This window comes from Cervus elaphus, chromosome 20 (assembly GCF_910594005.1).
Source record: "Cervus elaphus chromosome 20, mCerEla1.1, whole genome shotgun sequence".
Classification (NCBI taxonomy): Eukaryota; Metazoa; Chordata; class Mammalia; order Artiodactyla; family Cervidae; genus Cervus; species Cervus elaphus.
Window position 1 is genome coordinate 113,877,477 of NC_057834.1, and position 24,683 is coordinate 113,902,159.

Consider the following 24,683-nt stretch of genomic DNA (forward strand, 5'->3'; position numbering starts at 1 on the left):
TGGTTAAGACTCTGCCTTTCAATGCAAGGGACGAAGGTTCGATTCCTGGTCAGGGAACTAAGATCCCACAGGCCACCAGGCAACTAAGCCTGCACGCCACAGCTACTGAGATGGCATTCCACAACCAGAGAGAAGCCCATGTACCACAGCTAAGACTCGATACCGCCAAAAATAAGTAAATAAAACTTAAAAAAAAAAAAATGGTTATTTTTAAATACATACGGTTTTTACTGCAGACATGATACATGGCCCATAGTGCCCAGAGCTGAACCTCTGGTTGAGAGAAGTTGCCAAGGAGCGGGAAAAATGCCTTGAAGGATCTAAATAAGTACAAAGAAGATGTTTCTTCAGAACTCAGGCTAACATCAGGGATATAATAATTTTCAACATCCCCGCCACCACCCCCAGAGTCAATTCTTCATTAAGACAGATGTATTTAGGGAGGGAGGTGGAAGGGGGATTCAGGATGGGGAACACATGTAAATCCATGGCTGATTCATGTCAATGTATGGCAAAAACCACTACAATATTGTAAAGTAATTAGCCTCCAACTAATAAAAATAAATGGAAAAAATAAATAAAATCATTAAATTAAAAAAAAAAAAAGAGCAAACAAAGAGTTTGCTGCCAGAAATGTAGGAAAAATGATTATAGATGTCTGTCAGAAATTTCATTAATGAATATATTAGGATATTAGTCTAGATTTTGTGATGATTGTGGTGTGTTTTAGCATTTTATAATTTGTAATTTGTTATGATTTCTCATACTAAATATTCCCTTTATTTTCCTACTCAAATTTATAGTCATAATTTTGTCATCACTTTTCTTGAGGACAAGTAAAATGATATGAGATTAAAAAAAAAAAAGACAGATGTATTGCTGAGCATATAACTGGAACTAACATTTAAGAAATTATATTCTGAGTTAGACACTATACATTCAATAACTGATTCCACCCTCAGTATTGCACACTGCCAGCTTCATTTTACAGATGACAAAAACTAAGTCTCAGAGATTTTCTTAAAGTGATTTTACCAGTATCACAAAGAAATCAGATTTGAATACAAGGCTGTTTGATTCTAATATTTTATCCCTGTACCATGGCCTCTACATAGCAGACTGAGGACAAGCTTTAAGAGAAGCACTACGCCATCATGAAATTACCTGTAAGTGATCAAAGCTGTCATCTTACAACTTGAACTTGGCCAATTCTGGATGGTTGTATACTATACAAAAAGAGAAATCAAGATTCTAGTATTGTTTCATGTCATTTATAATTATATACATATGAAACAATATAAATTTTCAAAATCAAGGATTGATTACTCAAATTTAGGTATATCTAGCCAACCAACTATTAATTAGACAGCCATTATATATGCAGAATATGAAGAAAGTCATGTGGAAAACAATACACCAGAAAGGGACTTCTGTTTAAAGATGGAAGACTGAGCATGAATGGAACAGTACAGATGGTTTAAAAGAAGATAAACACGCATGAAACAAAGCAGAAGAAAAATGGTAAGTGATTTAATAGCTCTAGCACTGGGGAAGGTTAAAAAAAACTATTTTGAATAGAACCCCTAACAGACTTAAAAATTGGGCATACAAAGTACTTCAGGAAGTGAGATTACACGTAGGGTTTAAAATACGAGGTCTGGTTCAAAGTACCAAAGAATCAAGACTCCCAGATCTCCTCTACCACCCCTTACAAAAATTTTTGGACTGGGCAACCCCATGAACAATTGAGGTTGGAAGTACCACGCTAAAAACAGGGGGCTAAAGTGAAAAATCTAAATACTAAATGCTGAGGTGCCCCTGCCCTCAACTCTATCCTTCTATGGGTGTTGAGACTGTTGGAAGCCAAGCTTATGATTTTCAATCAGGAGAACAGGAATTAAGGAAGGGAGGGAGGCAGGGAGAAAAAGAGTAAAGAAGTAAGAAAGGAAGTAAAAGTGAAAGAGGAAGAAGGGATGGAGGGATGAAAAGGATATAAAGAAATCTCCTAGAACTGAAGGAAAACAAGATTCCAGAGCAGTAAGTAGCCAAAGGAACAGATGAAAATAAACTGATATCAAGGCACATCACTGAGATTTCTAAACAATAAAGACAAAGATCTTAAAGCTTCCAAAGAAAAATGACACAGGACTTCTCAACAGTGACACCAAGAAATAACAAACAATGGAGCAATGACCTAGAAATGTGAAAGGAAAATATTTCAGTACTTGAGTTTTATATCCAGCCATTTGATCAACTAAAGGTGAATGTAAAATAAAGGTCTTTCAAATATAAAAGGTTTCAAACTTTCTTTTCATATATCTCTTAAGAAGCTACTGGAGGATATGACCCAACAGAATGAGGGAGTAATACCAAAGAACAAGAAGGTATGCAACCCAGGAAACAGGGAATCCAACATGAGAGAGCAAAGAGAATCTTCAGGACGACAGTAAAGGAACTTCCTGCGATGATAGTGGCCTAACAGATACACAAAATATATCTAACAGATACATCTAACAGATGGAACAAGAAGAGGCTTGGGAAGGAAGCTGACGTGGACAGAATGTTTGAATGTACTGATAGGAGACATGTACTTGAAGTACAAGAAAGGGTGTGCACTGGGAATTTTCATTTTCCCAAGTGGGAAATAAACTGACAATGTCTAAAACTACAAAGTCAAGGCATAACAATATACATTAGAGATAAGAAGGTAAACACCAAAAGAAACAGCTTTAAAAAGAGCTGAAAGTGGGAAACAGAAGTGGAATAAGCTATATAAACTGTCTGCATGCTTAATTTTATAAAAGGAAAGTATCAAAAGGAATGTAAAAAATGTTAATAGAGGTTAGCTTTGGGTGGTAATGTGTGGATGATTTATAATGTTTTGTTTATATTTTTCTCTATCTTTCCCATTTTCTACAATTTATTTCAAAAACTCTTATGATCTAGAAAAATAAGTTTTCTGCAAGAAGAGATGACTCTGGATTTTGTAAAGAGGAACAGTCCTTATACCAGATCCTGGAGAAGCACTCTCCTCTGGAGGTCACAGGATATCCAGGGCTGTTTGTCAGATGTCAGGTGGGCAATGATGCCTGCAGCTAAATAGCTGACTTCCAATTCCTTGCTATGGAGCAAGCTGCTGATATGCTTTACCACATCTTCAGTTATCAGCTTGGAAAAGAGTTCTCTGACTTCAGCTATGTTGTTCTATGGAGCAGATGGAGTAGAGAATATTAGGAACTGGTTTCTCTCCCTCTCTTACTGCTGAGCTCAGATACATATAAGAACACTCAGTCCCCCCTCCTCCCCTCTGATTTAGCCTCACATCTACTACAAACCCATCCCCTTGATGATAAAGATGATTAGTAAGAACAAATCATTGAGGAAGCACTTACTAAGTGCCAGGCACTGCGTTTAGATAGACTGAAATGTCTTTTTTATCTGCCTTATCATGTCTTTTTTATCTGCCTCATCTCATTTAATCTTTGATAGTCCTACAAAGAAGTCTGACACTCAGAAACACTAACTTGTCAGCTTCACATCACTAACAACTGGTTGGAGTAGATTACAAATCCAGGTCTGACTCAAAAACTTAACATTCCTAGGGGCCCACTATATGTTACATCAGTTTTAATGGTAACAATGAAAGGCAGGTAGGAGTTTCATTATTTTAGGTACTATATTAGTTTTCCATGCTGTGTAACAAATTTAACACAAACTCAGTGGCTTAAAACAACACACATTTTTCCCTCACAGTTTCTATGGGCCTTGCTCAGCTGGGTTTCACAAGCCTGCAGTCAAAGTGCTGGCTGGGCTGCATGCTCCCATCTGGAGGCTCCAACGGGTGAGGTGGGGGTGGGGAGACTACTTCCAAGCTCACTCAGACTGTTGGTAGGATTCATTTCCTTGTGGCTCCAGGAATAAGAGTTTCTTGCTGGAGACAACATATCTTTCATTTGACTTTTTCTGAGTTGTATCTATAATAAATTAAAAATAGCAGGGGATGTTACCTGGTAGTACAGTGGTTAGGGGGGCTTCCAGGTGGCACCAGTGGTAAAGAACCTGCATGTCATTGTAGAAGTAAGAGACGTGGGTTCGATCCCTAGGTTGGTAAGATGCCCTGGAGGAGGGCACAGCAACCCACTCCAGTTTTCTTCCCTGGAGAATTCCATGGACAGGAGTCTGGCGGGCTAGTCCATGGGGTCAAAAAGAGTCAGACATGACTGAAGTGACTTCGCACCAATACACAGGGGTTAGGACTCTGCACTTTCACTGCAAAGGGCAGTGATTCAATCCCTGGCTGGGAAATAAAGATTCCCCCGTGCCATGTGGGGCAGAGCCCAAAAAAAATCTTTCCTTTGGGACTTCCCTGGTGGTCCAGTGGCTAAGACTCTGCACCTGCAATGCATGGGGCCCAGTTGTGATCCCTGGTCAGAAAATTAGATCCTACATGCTGCAACTAAGAGTTTGCATACTGCAACTAGATTCCACAATGCCACAACTAAAGATCCTGCATGCCACAATGAAGATCCCACAGGCCATAAATAAGACCAAGCACGGTCAAATAAATATATATTTTTTAAAAATATCAAACAAAGTGCCTTCCCAAGTTCTGTGAGCCATTCTAACAAATTACCAACCTGAGGAAGGGGTTGTGGAATCCCTCAACTTAAAGTCAGTCAGAAGTAGGGGTAGCTCTGGACTTTACAGTCGGCAACTAAAGTGAAGGGAGACTTGTGGAACTGAGCTTTTTAGGATCTGATGCTAATGCCCGACAGTCAGTGACAGAATTTAACTGAATCGAACTGTAGGAATCCAGCTGGTGTCAGAGAACCGGAGAAGTGGTTGTTGGAAAACACCCCAGATTGTATAAGCTGCTTTTGACCAGTGAGACATTAGAAAATCTGACATTAGCAGAAGTTGAAGAAGCACTTGTGCAGTGGACTTGCTTCTACCACTGCCCTGAAACCGCCAAGTGAGGAAGCTCATAGACACACAAGGCCCAGCTAACAACCTGCACCAACTGTCAGAGATGAGTCAGATCATCTTAGAGCGCCTAGGTCTAGCTCAGCCACCGATGACTGCAGTGACATGAGTAACCACATAAGACCAGCAGAACTGCACAGCTGAGCTGAGTTCAAACTGCTGACCCACAGATTCACAAGTAAATAAAATGGATGCTGTTTTAAGCTATAGTTTGCTTATAGCAATAGCTGACTCATATATAATGGTATTTACTTTATAGAGATGGTGTGAAGATCAAACAAGTTAATGTAAACTGCTTACAAAAGTGCCTAGCACATAGTAACACCTAAGTGTTAGTTTTCTTATTGTTTAATTAATTACAATTAACTCAAAACAATTCACCTTACCAAAAGACCAAGTACTTTGCTTTGTATTGCTGTCTCTGAAAAAGTCTGTGAAAAGAATATACAGGTTATTTTATCATGAAGAAAACAACTTTACAGATAAACTCAATCCTGTCTTCCCACCTCTAAGACTTGGATGAAGATTGCCAATCCTTGATTTTCAATAAAGTGCCTACAAGCAGCTGGAGATTGTTCTGTAAGATTCCAAAGTGCTTTCAAAGTAAACAAGAGGGTGACATCATCTAGACTCTCAGCAGTCTTTTGTTTTACTATTGCTAGAAGTTCCTAAAAAAGAAAAAGAGAATTAGATACTCTGGTGACTGACTCATATATTTCCAATATAAGGAAAGCAATGGTTAAGAAAAGCTTTAGAATCAAACCGAGGTTCTAAACCCAGTCTGACCACTTAATAGCTTTGGTTCCTACCTTCTCTCTGTAAAATGAGTTACACCTATTTCTTAGGGTTTTTGTGAGGTTCAAAAGAAAAAAAAATTAAAGTTTAACAATCACTTAATCTAGTTTGTCGTGCTTGTTAATAAGCCTCATAATCAAAAACATATTAGCTATTCCATTATTCATGTATTAAGAGTATCTAGTCAACACCTTTTGGAAGGCAGGCACATACTCAGGTAAGAGAGACAGATTTAAAAAGAAAAAATAATTGGTTTTTCTCAACTAAATAAAAGAATTTTAAAATTTGGTAAATGCTCTGAAGGAAACACATAAAAGAATTTTCTTTAGAAAAGGTGTGAGAAACCTCCAAATGTTAACAGCAGCCTTCCCAAAGTGTGATGGGCCCTTCCCTCCCTTATCCCTGGCACCAGCCATCTAGGGAGGGGCTGCTGCACCGCACCGCACCTCTCTGCACGCAGCGACACAGACCCCACTGGTCCATGCCTGCCGCCTACCCACTGCACAGGTGGGCAGGCTAGACCTCCGCTCCAGGGACACTCGCACCTGGGCCACCTCTTCAGTCATGAGCTGACCAGTGAAGTCAGTATGGGCTGAACCCACAGCGCCCCTGCCTCAGACAGCAATCCCAGGGATGGGCGTGTCAGCTGCCTCCACGCGGCCACTGTGGTCTCCACTGCTTGTGCGCCTTGTGTTTCACCCCACCCAGAGTTACAACATGCTGGACTGACCTGGCAGTTCTTCAGACCTGGCCGCTTTCTGATGTCGCATTGTTCTGCTCAGAGTGTAGTGGCAGCAAGGCAGGTGCAAGCTACAGCAGCCCTGCTCAGCCATCAGTTGGCACAACATGGGCCCCTCTCCTAAAGAGCAACTGCCAACCCGCAACCATTAGTGATCCTGCTCAGCCACTGGCCAGTGCCAAGTGAGCCCCTCTCCCCTCCTGTACATAAAAGGAGTCCAAATCTTACCTCAGTTAAGATTGGGTAAGATGGGTTTGGTTCTTTTAAAAACAATTTTCTTAATATCTATTTTGCAATATCAAGTCTTAGTTGCTGCATGCAGGACCTTTGTTGCACTATGAGGGCTCTTTCATTGAGGCACAAGGACCTTCTAAGTGGTGCCAGGCCTCAGTGGTAGGCATACGCTGGCTTAATTGCTCCATGGCATGTGGGATCTTAGTTCCCCAAGCAGGGATTGAACCCACTTCCTCTGCATTGCAAGGCAGATTCTTAACCACTGGACCACCAGGGGAGTCCCTGAGGCAAGATGGTTTCTGAGACACTAGTCTGCCATCTTCTTGGTTGGCTAGTTATCTGATTAAAATCATTATTTCCTGTTCTATCAACTCAGCTCCTGACTGGCCTGTTGTGTGGCAAACAGAATAAGCTTGTGCTTGCGCTCACTAACACATACAAAGGTAATATCTAAACTGAGACCAGAAGAAAAAGAGGATAAGGCAGCTAAGCAAGGAATGAGGACACAGGGAATGGGAGGAGTGGCGCAGGGAGATATTCTAGAGGAAAAAACGTCTGTTCTATGCCACTAAGCAGGTTAGCATGGCTAGAGGATAACACTATTATAATTGTATGTCCTAACAGCTTACTTTAACAGATTCCAACATACCATTTCATATTAGAATATTTCTAGATCAAAGTTAAGCTAGTATTCATGCTTTCTTTCAAACATGCTAGACTATCATGTAAAAGGAAAGAGACAGCCATTTCCACAAAGGACCTAGTATCAGACCCTTTGTTCTTGAGGTCAGGTCATGGTGAGGTAAGGTGTTTCTGTAAATCTCCACCAACAAATATTATTCTCTGTCCTGACAAGAAAGAGCTAGGTCCCTAGGCAAAAATTTCACCCTTTGAGGTCCCGATCCTGGCTGAAGAGGCAGACCTCAGTTGGCAACTCCCTCAGGGTCATGTCCCCAGATCCTGTCTGGCCATCATCGCTAAGGAAGCAGGCGCCCAACTGGCCTTCAGGCGCCTCAGGCCACCTGTATGGTGGGGGCCAGGTCCCACCAACTGCATCTTATGCTGACTGCCACTGCCATTAGGTCAAGAGGTAGAGACAGGGGAGAGGTTCACCACTGCCTCAAGGCCTGGGCAAAGGTAAGTGGGTGGCCTTGGCGAAGGTTCTAGAGCCCTGCAGAACACAGCTCCCAGCCTGTTCCCTGAGCCTCCCAGCTCACCCAAGGGCCCAAGCCCGGGTGAGCTGGAGGTCCCCAGGGAGAAGACCCCAATCCACCTCTTACCTCACTCTCCCCCTGATGACCACCACTCCACTGACTGTTTGCTGAATGGGCCCGTTAACAGTCACTCATTGACAGTTGGTTGCCTGTGGGAGGGACCTGGTGCCAACCAACGGCTGAGCAGGACCATTAATGGTCACACATTGACAGTTGGCTGCTTGTGGGAGGGCCCAGTGCAGCACCAATCAATGGCTGGTAACAGGGTGCACAGTAATAGTACACAGTGATGGCCACGTGCTAAGATCTGTGCTTGGCAGTGCTCTATTATAATTCCACCTCAAATATTTTATACAGCCAGAGAGAATATATCTAGAGAATTCACAAAAATAAAGCTACAAGAACCAAAAGTATAATACAGCATGGCTGTGCACAGCCCTTGGCATGCAGCCAGTGCTGCAGCCATTAGCCCCCACTTTCCCCCTTACCAGACAATGGTTACCAAAAGACTATTAATGGTTGCTCAGCCATGGGTTGGTGGTGAAGTGGGCCCCTCCCTGCTCAGTTACTCGTCAGCAGGGCAACAGGCCCCTCCCAGAAGCAAGCAACTGCCGATGAGCGGCCATTCAACCAACGGTAGGCAGACTGGTGGTCGCCCTGTGCAGAGTGAGGTAAGAGGTGGATCTCTGCCTCCTCCCTGGAGCCTCCAGCTCACCCAGCCATGGATCACTGGGGGGCCCAGAGAACACGCTGAGGCATGTGTCCTACAGGGACACAGAACCCTTGCCAAGGCCACACACTGGCAGAGCCAGGCCCTGAGGTGGTAATGACTCTCTCCCCCATCCCTGCCTCTGTGACCTAATAGCAGTGGCAGTCTGTATAGGATGCAGTTTGTGGGACCTGGCCCCTGCCACTTGGACAGCCTGAGGAGCCTGAGGAAGGGCTGGCTCCAGGGCACCTGGCTCCCTAAGAGATGATAACTGGGCAGGGTCTGGAGACCTGGCCCTGAGGGAGATGCCAACTGAGATGCACCTTTTCAGCCAGGCCTGGACACTGGCAAGAGAACCCAGACTGGGTGCTGGATGAATGCTTTATGTCAGGGTAACTGACCCCTGCAGGGACCCCCGCCTCATAGCTAGGACTTGGATCATGGAGTGAAATTTTTGCCTAGGGACCTTGCCCTTTCTTGTAAAACAGAATAACATTTGTTGGTGGAGATTTACAGAAACATCGCTACCTCACCATGACCTGACCTCAAGAACAAAGGATCTGACACCAAGAAGTTTGCAACAACTAACCATGAAGAACTGATGCTTTTGAACTGTGGTGATGGAGAAGACTCTTGAGAGTCCCTTGGACTGCAAGGAGATCAAACCAGTCAATCCTAAAGGAAATCAGTCCTGAATATGCATTGGAAGGACGAATGCTAAAGCTGAAGCTCCAATACTCTGGCCACCTGATGCGAAGAACTGACTCACTAGAAAAGACACTGATGCTGGGAAAGATGGAAGGCAGGAAGAGAAGGGGGTGACAGAGGATGAGATGGTTAGATGGCATCACTGACTTAATGGACATGAGCCTGAGCAAGCTCCGGGTGTTGGTGACGGACAGGAAGCCTGGCGTGCTGCAATTCATGGGGTCACAAAGAGTTGGACACGACTGAGGGACTGAACTGAACTGAACTGATAGCAGCAGAATCAGGAGGTAACATCTAAAATTGATAAATCAAGGAACTGCAGTACTTCCTTGGTGGTACAGTGCTCAAGAATCCACCTTCCAATGTAAGGGACATGGATTCAATCTCTGGTGGTGGAGGAGAGGCGTGAGTACACTAAGATCTCCCATGCCACGGAGCAACTAAGCCTGCACACTGCAAATAGAGAGCCCAAGTGCTCTAGACCCTGAATGCCACAACTCCTGAGGCTCAGCTCCACAGCAAGAGAAGCCCCCACATGCCATAACTAGAGAATGCTCACACTGCAACGAAGACAGCACAGCTGCAGTTATGAGCATTTTATTTAGAAATATGGAGATAAATGCCAGAAAAAACAGCTATTTAAAAGTAGAGAATAAAAAAAATAAAATAAAAGTAGAGAATAGCTTCTTCTAGGTAGCAGGTCCTACAGATTGTTCATTTTATAAGACTTTTAAACTGCTTTTAATTTTTTAAACCTACTTTTATTTAGAAAAAAGTTCCAAAAGTGACAACCTACCTTAACTGCCATGAAAACCTCCTCTTTAAGTTGTGCAGTTTGCTCCGGTGAGAGCTAGAAACAAAAAAGCAGAGAGTGAAACGTTTCAAACTCCACCAATGCTCCACTAAGACTAGGGAAGAGAAGTCTTGCATTTAGCAACCACATACCTGCAGGGCGAGAATAGAGATTATGCTCACCGCCATGGCTTGCATCTTGGGGTTTTCATGCTTACAGAGCCATCTCATAACAAACTTGGCAGCATCGAACCTAAAAAACAGTATTTTTCCTCACAATAAACTTTGTAAACTATACATGAGAAGTTAAGATATCATTCAGCCTCCCCAGCAAATCCTGTTTAAAAATAGTTGTGGACTTGTAAAGACTCAGCTATGAAAACCAAGAGTATTTGGCAAAAAGAAGAGAAGAAAAGAGTGTGCAAAAAAGAGCAAGGCTTCCCTGGTGGCTCAGTGGTAAAGAATCCACCTGCCAATGTAGAAGACACGGGTTTGATCCCTGATCCAGGAGACCTGACATGCTGCAGAGCAACTAAGCACATGCTCTAGAGCCATGCTCTACAAGAGCAGCCACCACAGGGCTGCCCATGCACAAGTAGAAAGCAATCCCCACTCTCTGAAACTAGAGAAAAGCCTGTGCAGCAATGAAGACCCAGCACAGACAAAAATAAAATTATTAAAAAAAAAAAAAATAGAACACACAAGATTCAAAAATGGACATAAGTTAAAGACTTTTTTAGCACTCAGTTTCTACTGTAATAAAAAGGGCAATACATTCCCCAAGAAATAGTAATTTGTAAACCAGCTTGCAGACAGTGCTAAAACGCCACAGCAAACAATAAATCACTTTATTCATGGTTTTCGCTCAGCTCCAACTGATGCTATACAGGAAGGAAAACTGAGTGAGAATGAAGAAGCTAACCTTCCCCACTGTATTTTTAAGAGTCAACTCTCATTGTAAGTATACACTTTCAATAGATTTGAGAAGAGCAAAGCCTACAACCTTACACCTATAAATCATGGACTTTGTCCATATCAGACTGTGCTTATTTTTCTGGTTGGCAGCAACTATTACTAACATTTTGAAACAAGATTACAATGGCCTCCAAGGAAATTCTTCTGGAATCTACACTGATAATTTTTTTTTTAAATCATTATCAATAAAATAATAACAAAAAGAATGACTAATATTTAGGATAGCCTGCACTCATATGCTAGGTACTGTGATAAGTACCTTACAAACATTCTAAAAGTCACTATTTACAAATGAGGAACTTATGCACAAGGATAATGGAAGAGCTAGAACCTGATTTGATATTTAACCCTCTAGCACCCATGTTCTTATCACTCACTGCCCTGAAATGGACTCACACTTTGGGAGACAACATTTATAATTACAGTACTTCTGAACAGAACATTCTCACCAAACGCTTTATCCCAGCCTCAATCAGACCCCTGCTAGGCTAATAACCAAAAGACAACAAAGCTCAGAGTAATACTGGTCAACACTCCAAAATCAGATCATCCAATTTTATACTTGCCTATTGAATGGAACATCCACAAGAATCCTGGAATTGGTTAAGGAGAGAAGACAATTCTTCTGTAACTTTAAGGGAATAAAGAAAAATAATTATGAGCAAATGTACACCCATTCTAAACAAAGGTTCTAAGCATTTGGAAGGTTCAAAGCTTTTCTTATTGAAAGCCCACTGTACACCTAGTCCTTTCCAAGTTCTTCATTCAATCTTACTATTTTTTTAATAGTTTTTTACATTTATTTTTTATTCAAGTATAGTTGGTTTACAATGTTATATTAGTTTCTGGTATCAATCTTACTATTAAACTCTAACATTCACCTTTGCCTAAAGAGTAATCTTTCTCTTTTCTGGCAAAGAGGGAGTCTCCCTTCCCCCTGAACCCTAGAAGGGTCTATGTGGAAAGCTGCCTGCCTGTGTGTCAATCTAAATCAATTCCTGGAAGCCTGGCCCATCTAACGAATGACTATGTCTGAACCAGATCTCATAACTAACTCTGTGACAGAGCTTCTACTTTCTACCTATGACTAGTAGGAATTGAACTAGGAGAGAGAAAAGGACTTCTGGGGAAGCTATAGGAATAAAAAATTGTAACATCTCTTTGAGAGACCGTGAGTAGGCCAGTGGCATGTACAGCCATGACAGCAGAATAGTGTACGAGGCAGGGGTAGCAAATCTGAAATGCCAACAGGAACTAGGCAGTAACATAAACAAGTGAAGAAGGAAGAGTGCAAAATAGGGCGGCGGGAGGAATTATGGCAAACTGGGCAATTCAGGCCCTTTTATGGGGGCAGTTGTTAATAGTCTCCAACTAATGATGGCCATGTAGGAATTCAGACTGAATTGAGAAGGATCATCCAATTTTTCAAGAGAAAGTGAAAATACAGATTTATTTTAAGTGAGGAAACATCATTTTATTCTATTTTAATAGATTGATTCCCATTTTAAGTATACATTTCAATCAGATCTGACACATTTATATATATTATGTATAAATTTACCCACTATCACAATCAACATAAAAAATACTTCCATTACCCCAAACAGTTCCACTGTGACACTTGCCACTCCATTCCCAACTTGCAAATTTCAACCCCAGAAAATCATACTGTCATTACAGATTAGTGTTCTAAGATTTCACATAAAGTCATATGGTATCTATTTTATCATGTCTAGCTTATTTTGCTCAGCATAAAATGTTTTTTGAGATTCATCCATGTGGCATGTATCAGTACTTCACTTCTTTTTATCACCAAGTAGTATTTCCTTATATGAATATATCATAATTGGTTTATCTATTCACCTGTTGCTTGACATTAAGTTTTCAGTTTGGGGGGATAATGAATAAAGACATTATGAGCATTTGCGTGTCATTATATGGCTACATAATTTCATTTCTCTGAGTGAAATAACTGTGTAGTATGAAAGGTATATCTCTAACTTTCAAAGAAATTACCAGACCGTTGGATTGGTTTTATCATTTTTCATTCTTAACATCAACATAGGAGAATTTCAGTTTCTCTACACTTTTGTCAACACCTGATACTGTCACTTTTTAAATTTCAACCAATCTAGGAGGTGTATAGTGTTATCTATGTGTGCTGTGAGGCTGTGATGTGTACTCAGTAGTGTCTACTCTTTGAAGTCCCATGGACTGTAGCCTGCCAGGCTCCTCTGTCCATGGAGTTTTCCAGGCAAGAATACTGGAGTGGGTTGCCATTTCCTACTCCAGGGGATCTTCCCGACCCAGGGATTGAACTCATGTCTCTTGCATTTCCTGCACTGGTAGGCGGATTCCTTACCACTAATGCCACCTGGGAAGCCCATCTAAGTGTACAGTGGTATCCAAATGTATTTTTAATTTGCATTTCCCTGACAGACAAAGATAATGAACATCTTTTCAAGTGCTCATTTGTCACCTGCACTATCTTCTTTCATGGAGTGTCTGGTTCAAACCTTCTGCCTTCTTAAAAAATTGGTTTGTTTATCTTGTGTTACCTATTTAATAGTTCTTTACATTCTGGATAAAAGTCCTGTGTCATATATATAAAGTGGACGTGTTTCTCAGTCCTGGATTATCTTTTCATTTTTTAATGTCTCTGTGTGTGTTTGACCAGAAGCTTCTAATTTGATGAATTCTAATTTATTTTTCTTTTTGAAATATGTTTTTTGTATCCTAAGAAAATTTTGCCTACTCTGATGTTTTCTTCTAGTTTTATGGCTTTTATATTTAGACCTATGACTTAGCTTTTATATTTAGATCTCTAACTCAATTTAATTTTCACACATGTTGCTAAGCCTATAGGATATACCAAAGTGTTAACAGTAGATGTTTCTGGGTAGCTGTTTTCTGATAAATGCAAAATTTTTAAACCATATTACTCATCTATATTTCTTATTTTTTCCACAGTAATCATGCATTTATTTTTCTCCCTCCCTCTCCTCCCTCCTTCTCTCTCTCAGGATGAAAAATCAGAACTAAATAAAACATATTTTTCATTCATTTGTCCTCAAGTAAGAAGCACAGTCAAATATTAAAATCAAATTACCTGCTGGTAATGGGGGAAAGTTTTCAAAGCCTTGAAAAGTAGACAGGTAACCTCTGACAACAGACGAACAGGCATCCCCCTGGCCAGGCCCTGGCGTGTTAAGTTGAGGGCACAAGCGCTGGCTGTGAACTGCACTGGCAAATCCAATGGATGATTCCTCATTCCTACAGCCACAAGCTGAAGATGAATTTGTTTTAAGTGGCATATGACAACATTAGCATTCTTTACACAGTCTTATTTTTGTGTTATCAAAAATACTTGCTTATCAGGACAAAAAGTAACAGATTTTTTTCCCATCCTCACCATTTATTTTTTAGGAAACAAGCAATACCTTCTAACCCAAACGTAGTCATTAATTTGCTGTGTGACTTTAGGTAACTCACTTCCTTTCTCTGGACCTCTGTTTCCTCATCTGTGATTTCACAATCATTTATCGAGCCTCAGTCCCTCCAAGGCATTATGACAAGCACTATAGGGGATATAAACAGGAATCACTTATATCCTACTCCTTAGCATAAAGCCTGATGAAAGAAATAAGGCATGTAAACAAATAACATTGTAAGAGATGCCAAAAGATGAAACTGGAAAAAAAAAAAAGCACCATGAAAGAGGTATAAATAAAGTGCTGCCTACAGTGGTCATACAGCAAACAATCATTTCTGGTATGGATGTCAAAAGTTTCATTCAGAGAACACATTTAGGCAGGGTCTGGATAGGATCTGGGTAGGAAACATAAGTGGGAGTGGGATGGAAAGGTAATTAGTAGGGAAGGGAAACGTGATAAAGAAAAACACGAAGTGGACAAAAAATGGGATGAATCCACCAAAAGAGGAAGAAGAAATTTGAATTTGTAAAGGGATAAAACCTAACAATAGGGAGCTGCCTGGTGGACTAGTGGTTAGGATTCTGTGTTTTCACTGCCGTGGCCCAGGTTCAATTCCTGGTTGGAGAACTGAGATCCCACCAGCCATGAGGCATGGCCACACAACAAACAAAAAACCTAACATTAGAAAGGTAACCGTTAATAGAAGACATGTTGTGCAGACCTAGAAATAAATTTAAAATGAAGGTGTTATACCAAGTGTATACCATACCTGCTCCAACATTCAGGGACAACATGATCTGTTTTGTCTATCAAATAGGGATGATGATCCCTCCCCTCCTCAGAGACCAGTCTGCTGATATACAAATGAGCCCTGAATTTATGAACCACTGAAAGACCACCTACATGAACTCAGAGCCAGTATACGCTGCTCCTATAGAAATTGTTTTTTTCTATGTTACTAAACTGCTCTTAGGATTTCATGTAATTGCCATCATCTGCAATATAAATACACAGGAAGTAAAACAAACATGATTTTCAATAAAAAAAAATCACAAAATCTCACATAGATATGAAAAGGACTTTTAGAATATCTAATTCAATTTCCTCCTTACAGATGGAAAACAAGGATCCAGAGTTTTTCCCTTTATACAGTATTGTTTTTAAGTTATGAGTAAATCTAATTCTCCATGGTACACAAATAGCCTAAAAATAGCCTATTTTTATGGAACTGCAGAAATTACAAATAATAAAAACAATAATTTTAAGACTTCAAGTTATACTTAATTGTAAATAATAGCAGTTTTCTTTCTCAAACCACTTAATTCTTCCAATTACATATAAAACAAATTCATCCTTCTGTAAAGGAAATCAAAGTCTGACCCTATCAATACTGGTAACTTTACTTTATTCACAAAATACTTTAAATGCTAGAATTGATTACCTTCAATTACTGCTATTCTGTTCTATTCTTATAGGGATATTGTGGTTGCTATTTTTTGAAAAAAACTTACTTAGATTTTAAAGAGTAAAGGAATAAATGAGAATGTTTATACAAAGTGAATTCATGTTTTCAGATTAAGTCCTGTTTTAGGGATTGGTTCTATCATCCCGTGCTCAGATCAAATTAAAAAATCTGAACAATTGAGATTGATTAAGATGCTCAAAACATGAGATGATCTGGCAGTCTAAGCCTAACACTGCTTTTTCTCTATGTGGGCACTGTGACTCACAATAGAATAAGGCATATTAAGTAACTGTATTCAATGTGTTTAATCAGTTCAGTTCAGTTCAGCCGCTCAGTCATGTCCGACTCTTTGCAACCCCATGGACTGCAGCATGCCAGGCCTCCCTGTCCATCACCAACTCCTGGAGTTTACTCAAATTCATGTCCATTGAGTCAGTGATGCCATCAAACCATCTCATCCTCTGTCGTTCCCTTCTCCTCCTGCCCTCAATCTTTCCCAGCATCAGGGGCTTTTCCAATGAGTCATCTCTTCACATCAGGTGGCCAAAGTTTTGGAGTTTCAGCTTCAACATCAGTCCTTCCAACGAACACTCAGGACTGATCTCCTTTAGGATAGACTGGTTGGATCTCCTTGCAGTCCAACGGACTCTCAAGAGTCTTCTCCAACACCACAGTTGAAAAGCAACAATTCTTCAGTGCTCAGCTTTCTTCATAGTCTAACTCTCACATTCAGACAGGACTACTGGAAAAACCATAGTCTTGACTAGATGGACCTTTGTTGGAAAAGTAATATCCCTGCTTTTTAATATGCTGTCTAAGTTGGTCATAGCTTTCCTTCCAAGGAGTAGGCGTCTTTTAATTTCATGGCTGCAGTTAATATCTGCAGTGATTTGGGAGCCCAGAAAAATAAAATCAGCCACTGTTTCCACTATTTCCCCATCTATTTGCTATGAAGTGATGGGACTGAATGCCATGATCTTACTTTTCTGAATGTTGAGCTTTAAGCCAGCTTTAAATCACTTTTTCACTCTCCTTTCACTTTCATCAAGAGGCTCTTTAGTTCTTCACTTTCTGCCATAAGGGTGGTATCATCTGCATATCTGAGGTTATTGATACTTCTCCCACCAATCTTGATTCCAGCTTGTGCTTCTTCCAGCCCAGCGTTTCGTATGATGTACTCTGCATATAAGTTAAATAAGCAGGGTGACAATATACAGCCTTGACGTACTCCTTTTCCTATTTGGAACCAGTCTGTTGTTTCATATCCAGTTCTAACTGTTGCTTCCTGACCTGCATATAGGCTTCTCAAGAGGCAGGTCAGGTGGTCTGGTGTTCCCATCTCTATAAGAATTTTCCACAGTTTGTTGTGATCCACACAATCAAAGGCTTTGGCATGGTCAATAAAGCAGAAATAGATGTTTTTCTGGAACATTCTTGCTTTTTCGATGATCTAGCAGATGTTGGCAATTTGATCTCTGGTTCCTCTGCCTTTTCTAAAACCAGCTTGAACATCTGGAAGTTCACGGTTCACGTATTGTTGAAGCCTGGCTTGGAGAATTTTGAGCATTTTTTTACTATCGTGTGAGATGAGTGCAATTGTGCAGTAGTTTGAGCATTCTTTGGCACTGTCTTTCTTAGGGACTGGAATGAACACTGACCTTTTCCAGTCCTGTGGCCACTGCTGAGTTTTCCAAATTTTAAACAACTTTAATTGAATCAAGTAATAAGTAGTTATAAAAATTACATTTCTGAGTTGTAGTTACCTTTAAAATAGCAGGCATGGTTACTTGCGTTGAAAATGTCTCTGTGAAGAGCCTGTAGAGGGCTTCCTTCACAAAACATGATCTATTCCTGTAGCAGCTCAGAGCTTCTGAAATCTGGCTTACATTGGCTCCTCCAGCAACCTAGAAAACAAAGATGTTACCAACAGGTTTCACCTTTCACCTACAAGGAAGGCTTTTTTTAGAGTGTGTCAAGTGTTTGAAACAATAAACATTCACTTAAATATTTCAAGAGTTTTACAATGTTGATCTCATTCAGTAATTCTAGTAGGTAAATGTTCTCCTCAACCTCATTTTTACATGGTGGCTCCAGAGAGCTGATGTACATTGCTAAATATAACAAACTAATTAAGCAGTGGCGACAGACTCAAATACTATCTCCCTACAGCTGTGTTACAGTTAAGACCTCAACTGAATAATCCATAGCATGTAAATTCTTAAACAACCAATAACCATGAACGCATGTTCCTAAGTACTCAAATAAAATAGACAAAAAAAGATAGGGAAGAAAAACCATAAAATACATAAGATGAAAAAGGAGTTGAACTTTTATAGAACTAGTTAGTTCATTAATATTAAGATAATTCTTCTTGCTACCACTCAAGTACAACCCTGAATACACGTTGGAAGAACTGATGCTGAAGCTGAAGCTCCAGTATTTTGGTCATCTGATGAAAACAGCCAACTTACTGAAAAAGTCCCTGATGCTGGGAAAGATTGAAGGCAGAAGGAGAAGAGGGTGTCAGAAGATAAGATGGCTGGATGACATCACTGATGCAATGAACATGAACTTGGGCAAACTTCAGGAGATGGAATGGTGAGGGACAGGAAGACCCAGTGTGCCACAGTTGACAGAGTTGCAAAGAATCAGACACAACTAGGCAACTGAACAACCACCACCACTAAAGTAATAATTTCAAAAAGTTTATATATAGACTTTGGGTCTGGAGAATAATGGTAACCTTACCCAAACCATAAACTAAAAAGAAATGTTTATTTATTTAAACATTTATTTAAAAATATAAAACTAGATTTTACTCAGTTTTCAGCATTCCTGGGTAGTGAAGAAAAAGAAAAAAAAGGGGGTAAAGTTCAGGATTTCACAAAAATGAAAAGAAAAACAACCCCTTTTCCACTCCACCATGGTCAGCAGTAACAACATTCATTGAAGAAACATCACATCACTAAAGTGACAGAAGAATGCTTTTGAATTAGGACACCCGTCAATTAAATGCAAAGAAATAAAAAGATTCAAACCAATTCCATATAAAGCTACTGTAAGAATTTTTTTAAAAAGCAAATCTAGGGACTTCCTTGGTGGTCCAATGGCTAAGACTCCACCATCCCAATGAAGGGGGGTGGGGATCAATCCCTGGTCAGGAAATTAGAGCCACAACTAAAGATCCCACATGCCTCAAAGACTGCATGTGCCACAACTAAGACCTGGCACAGCTTTATACATTAAAGCAAAACTACACATTTCAGCTAAGAAAAATTCTCCTCATAAATAAAAAACAAATCAGAACAAAAGTGTAACATACTACTTTAAACTGAATTAAATGTTCTTAATAAGCATTATTGTACGTGAAAAAAATACATTCAACAAAAAGGTGAAACAGGGATGATTAAATTCAGGAAAAGAAAAGATCAAGTCATCTCAAACATAAAAACTAAGTACAAAGTATCCAAGGAACAATAGAATTGATTAAAATTTAGTAAGGAGAAGAAATGCAAGAAACAAACAAGATAAAGAAATTTTAAAAGAAAGAAGTTAAAAGGATCTAAGATTGAGTGCTGATATAGAAAAGAAGATACAACACACATATACATGAAGTTCCCGGGGAAGAAATGAACTAATTTTTAAAATTACTACCAACAAAAACTTTCCAGAAATTAAAAAAAGACCTAAATCAACACATTGAAAGAACTCCCACCAACCACCTGGGAAAACTGGCCCAAATCAAGTCCAAGACATATCACAATATAAAGATTAAATTTAATGATAAAGAAAAACCACCTTCAGGGCCTTCTTATAAAAAGATCAAATTATTAATATGAATAGAAATCTACTATAATTACTAATGACATTATTCAAGATGTCCCTATTCTTCTTTTTTTGCACTTGATAAAATACTCAGAGAAATGCTAATATGTGTCACTATGATTGTATTTTTCTTTTCCCTTAGATCTGTTCTGATTTTTGCTTTATGTATCTGTGTTTCTTTGTTGTTAGGTGTCTAATGGTTTATGCTATCTATCTTTGTGAATTGTACGTTTTATGATGAAAAATATTCATTTCTTTCATTTAAAAATAATTAAAAGATCAAAACAAATTAGAGAATTAGATTGTCATCAGACTTAACAAGCAACACACAAAGTAATGTAACAGTGGACAAGCATGTTCAAGAAATAAGGAAAGAAAAGGGGGCTCCCCTGGTAGCCCAGTGGTCAAGAATCTGCCTAGCAATGCAGGGGACACCAGTTCAATCCCTGGTCCAGGAAGATCCCACACACCACAGGTCAATTAAGCCCATGTGTCACAACTACTGACCCCACACACCCAGAGCCCATGCTCCACAACAAGAGAAGCCACCACGACGAGAAGCCCACAAACCACAACTAGAGAGGAGGCCCCACTCACCACAGCTAGAGAAAGCCTGTGGGTAGCAACAGAGATCCAGCACAATACAAATTTAATAAATAAAAATTTTAAAAAGGGTAAATAAAGGAGTTTATATCCATGCTTGCAACTTCTAGAGGATGTTTCAACAGTAAACTGTGGCTCGTTTCCATCAATTTCAGCTGTTTCCACAATAGCTGTCCATGCCCCACCCCACTCCCCAGCCACCAGCACATGCTCCTAGAGCTGCCTGCACTTAGCCTGTGAGAGTCCAGGTGGGGAAACGGACCCTCCAAATATCAGGGATCTGTGCTCTGACTGCTTCTGATAACAGGTACAAAAAGGTGGGCATCCAATGCCATTGCACCCTCACCAGCCAACTGTTCAAAGCCCTTCTCCCACCAGCTAAAATGACTTCGAGGAAATTTCAAGGGCTGCCCCTTCACTGTTTTCTTTTTCCCCTTTTAGAAGATAGACATTAATGACTATGACATTCAAAACAACTACACATACAAAGAAAATCCCAAAGTTACTGCACATACCCAGGGAAAGGCTCATAAAAGACCTAGAGATCTTAAAATTTATACTTCAGGCTGATCCTCAACACAGACCCCAAACACAAAAACAATAACACAGACATCAAACCCTGGGAAGGGAAAAGAATCTGATTTCTAGAGTTGCCATATTATCAGTTTCAAATGCCCAGTTTTCAACAACAAAAATCACAAAGCATATAAAGAAATAGGAAAGTATGGCCCATTCAAATGGAAAAAATTAAAATCCAAAGACACTGTCCCTGTAACAGAACTGACAGCAGGTCAACTCAAACAAGACTTTAAAATATCCACCTTAAAGATGTTCAAAGAACTAAAGGAAAATTAGATAAAGTCAAGAAAAAGAACAAAAGAGAAAACTCAAGAGAGATTTAAAAAAAAAACAAACCTTAAAAAGAATCAAAAAAATTCTGGAGCTGAAAGGTATAATAACTGAAATAAAAATTCACTTGAGTTTTTCAAGGCAGATTTGAGCAGGAAGATGAAAAAAATCAACACACTTGAAGACAGGACAAAGGAAATTGTGTCAGAGGAACAGAAAACAAAAAGACTGAAAACAAAAAAGCAGAGTCTCAGGACCCCGTGGAATACCATTAGGCAGGCCAACATACACTGTAGGAATCTTAGAAGAGACTAAAGTAGCAAAGAATATTGGGGGGAAAATGGCTGCAAATGTCCCAAATTTGATCAAAGACATGCATATAAACATCCAAGAAATTCAAGAATTCCAAGCAGGATGAACTCAAGAAGACTCACAGTGAGATATGTTATCAAATTTTCAAGGCCACAGACAAAGATTCTAAGAAGCAGCAAGAAAGAAGCAAATCATCACATACAAAGGATCCTCAGTAAGACCTGCAGACTTCTCATCAAAAACTTAAAAGCCAGAAGACAATGGGTTGATATGTTCAAAGTATTAGAAGAAAAAAACTGTCAACCAAGAATCTCATACCCTGAAAAACTTTCCTTCAAAAGTGAGGGTGATGGCCAGAATGACTATCATCGAAAATTCCACAAACAACAAATGCTGGAGAGGGTATGGAGAGAAGGGAACCCTCCTACACTGTTGGTGGGAATTCAAACTGGTACAGCCACTGTGGAGAACAGTAGGGAAGTTCCTTAAAAAACTAAAACCAGAGCTACCATATGACCTTGAAATCCCACTCTTGGGCATATATCCAGAGAAAAACAAGATCCAAAAGAATACATGCAACCCAATGTTCACTGCAGCACGGTTTGCAATAGCCAAAGCACGGAAACAACCTAAATGTCTATTGACAGAAGAGCAGATAAACATGTGGTGCATAAATACAATGGAGTATTATTCTGTCGTTAAAAAAGAATGAAATAATGTCATTTGCAGCAACACAGACAGACTTAAGAGTGTCATACTGAGTGAAGTAAGCCAGACAGAGAAGGAGAAATATCAAATGACATCCCTTAAATGTAGAATCTAAAAAGAAATGATACAAGTGAACTTACTTACAAAATAAAAAGAGACTCATAGACTTAAAGAATGAAATTATGGTTGCTAGGGGGGAAGGATAGGCAGATGGGATAGCTAAGGAGTTTGGGATGGACATGTACACATTGCAATATTTAAAATGGATAAACAACAAGGACTTAACTATACAGCACGTGAAACTCTGCTCAATGTTATGTGGCAGCCTGAATGGGAAGGGAGTTTGGGGTAGAATGGATATATGTATACTTACGGCTGAGTCCCTTTGCTATTCACCTGAAACTATCACAACACTGTTTATTAATCAGCTATATCCCAATAAAAAAGTGTCAAGTTTTTTAAAAAGTAAGGATGAAGCCAGGACATTTCCATGTAAAGAAAACCAAGGAAGTTCATTACCACTAAACTTGCCCCATGAAAAACACTAAAGGAAGTCCTGCAAGGTGAAATGAAGAACACCACACAGTAACAAGAAGCCATGTGAAGAAATAAAGATCTCAACAAAGGTAAATACATGAGCAATTACAAAAGCTAGTGGTATTTTTTAAGTGGTCGGTAACTACACTTTTTTTCAAAATGATTTAATAAACAAATAGTTCCTTCAAAAGATCATTATTCATCTAAAAACTAGTATTATTATAAATTTGGTTTATAATTCCAAATTTTGTTTTCTACATAACTTGTGATGAACACACAAAAAAGAATTATTTTGTGCTCTGGGGCAGACAATGTATAATTTGGGAACATCAATTAAAGGGAGCACGGACAGAGATCTAAAGGAACAGCTTTTGTTTGTTATTGAAATTAAGCTAGTATAAATTCACATTAGAGTGTCATAAGGTTAGGATGTTAAATGTAACCTCCATGATAACCACAAAGAAAACAGCTAAAGAATACACAAAAAATGAAACAAGAATAATACCAACCCAAAAAAAAAAAAAAATCAAAAAAGTCAGTTGAACAAAGAAAACAGTAATGAAGGAAATGAGGAATAAAAAAAAGTTGTAAAACATAGAAACTAACGAGCAAAGTGACAGAAGTCCTTCCTAATCAGTAACTATTTTAAATGTAAAAAGATCAAACAAACTAAATCCAAAGCTGGCAGAAGGATAGAAATAATCATTATTAAAGCAAAGAGCAAAAAAATAGAGAATATAAAAATAGTAAGAAAATCAATGAAACAAAAATTTGTTCTTTGAACACATCGCCAAAATTGACAAATGGATGGACTAGGGGTTAAAAAAAAGAAACTAAGAAAAAAAGAAAGGACTCAAAATACTAAAATCTGAAATGAAACAGAAGACATTACCACCAATTCAACAGGAAAAAAAAAAAAGAATTATAAGAAGATTATGAAAAATTACATCCCAATAAACTTAATAACCTAGATGAAATGGGCAAATTTCTAGACATATAAGACCTAACAAGACTAAATCATGAAGACACAGAAAACTGACATAGGAAATTGGATCAATAATCAAAAACTTCCCCAAATAAAAGCCCTAGATCTAATGGGTTCACTAGTAAATTTTACCAAACACTTGAGGAAGAATTAATGTTAAAACGTTTCAGTTTAACAACTGGAGATGGAACATTTCCTAACTCATTCTATGAAGCCTGCATTACCTTGATACCAAAGCCAAAGATGCTACAAGAAAAGGAAACTAGAGTTTAACAGTCCTTACAGAGATGGAAAAATCCTCAAAAAAATACAGGCAAACCAAACTCAGCCAAATAAAAGAATTATATACCATGACCAGGGCTTCCTTGGTAGCTCAGCTGGTAAAGAATCTGCCTGCAATGCAGGAGACCCCGGTTCAATTCCTGGGTCAGGAAGATCCCCTGGAGAAGGGATAGGCTACCCACTCCAGTATTCTTGGGCTTCCCTGTGGCTCAGATGGCAAAGAATCTGCCTGCAATGTGGGAGATGAAGGTTTGATCCCTGGGTTGGGAAGATCCCATGGAGGAGGGCATGGAACCCACTCCAATATTCTTGCCTGGAGAACCCCCAGGGACAGAGGAGCCTGGTGGGCTACAGTCCATGGGATCACAGAGTCAGACATGACCGAGCAACTAAGCACAGCACCATGACCAAGCAGGATTCATTCCCAGAATGCAATGCTCAACATACCATGGTATACTAAAAATCAGTGTAATACACAACAGTACTAGAATGAAGGAGGAAAACCACATGATCACCTCATCTAATGCAGATAAA

General features: G+C 39.5%; 1 protein-coding gene across 2 annotated transcripts in view; it reads right to left on the reverse strand.

Moving 5' to 3' along the window:
- Positions 1 to 24,683, reverse strand: part of ZYG11A (zyg-11 family member A, cell cycle regulator) — a 61,228-nt gene that overhangs the window by 5,295 nt on the left and 31,250 nt on the right. For both annotated transcript variants that reach the window (XM_043878301.1, XM_043878302.1), the window contains 10 exons: positions 17,812 to 17,952; positions 14,259 to 14,435; positions 11,716 to 11,780; positions 10,328 to 10,427; positions 10,179 to 10,232; positions 5,490 to 5,651; positions 5,370 to 5,414; positions 3,010 to 3,204; positions 1,165 to 1,226; positions 223 to 320 (listed from right to left, as the gene is read on the reverse strand). In XM_043878301.1, coding sequence (XP_043734236.1) covers positions 223 to 320; positions 1,165 to 1,226; positions 3,010 to 3,204; positions 5,370 to 5,414; positions 5,490 to 5,651; positions 10,179 to 10,232; positions 10,328 to 10,427; positions 11,716 to 11,780; positions 14,259 to 14,435; positions 17,812 to 17,952 — 1,099 coding nt within the window. The remainder of the gene's footprint in view (positions 1 to 222; positions 321 to 1,164; positions 1,227 to 3,009; positions 3,205 to 5,369; positions 5,415 to 5,489; positions 5,652 to 10,178; positions 10,233 to 10,327; positions 10,428 to 11,715; positions 11,781 to 14,258; positions 14,436 to 17,811; positions 17,953 to 24,683) is intronic.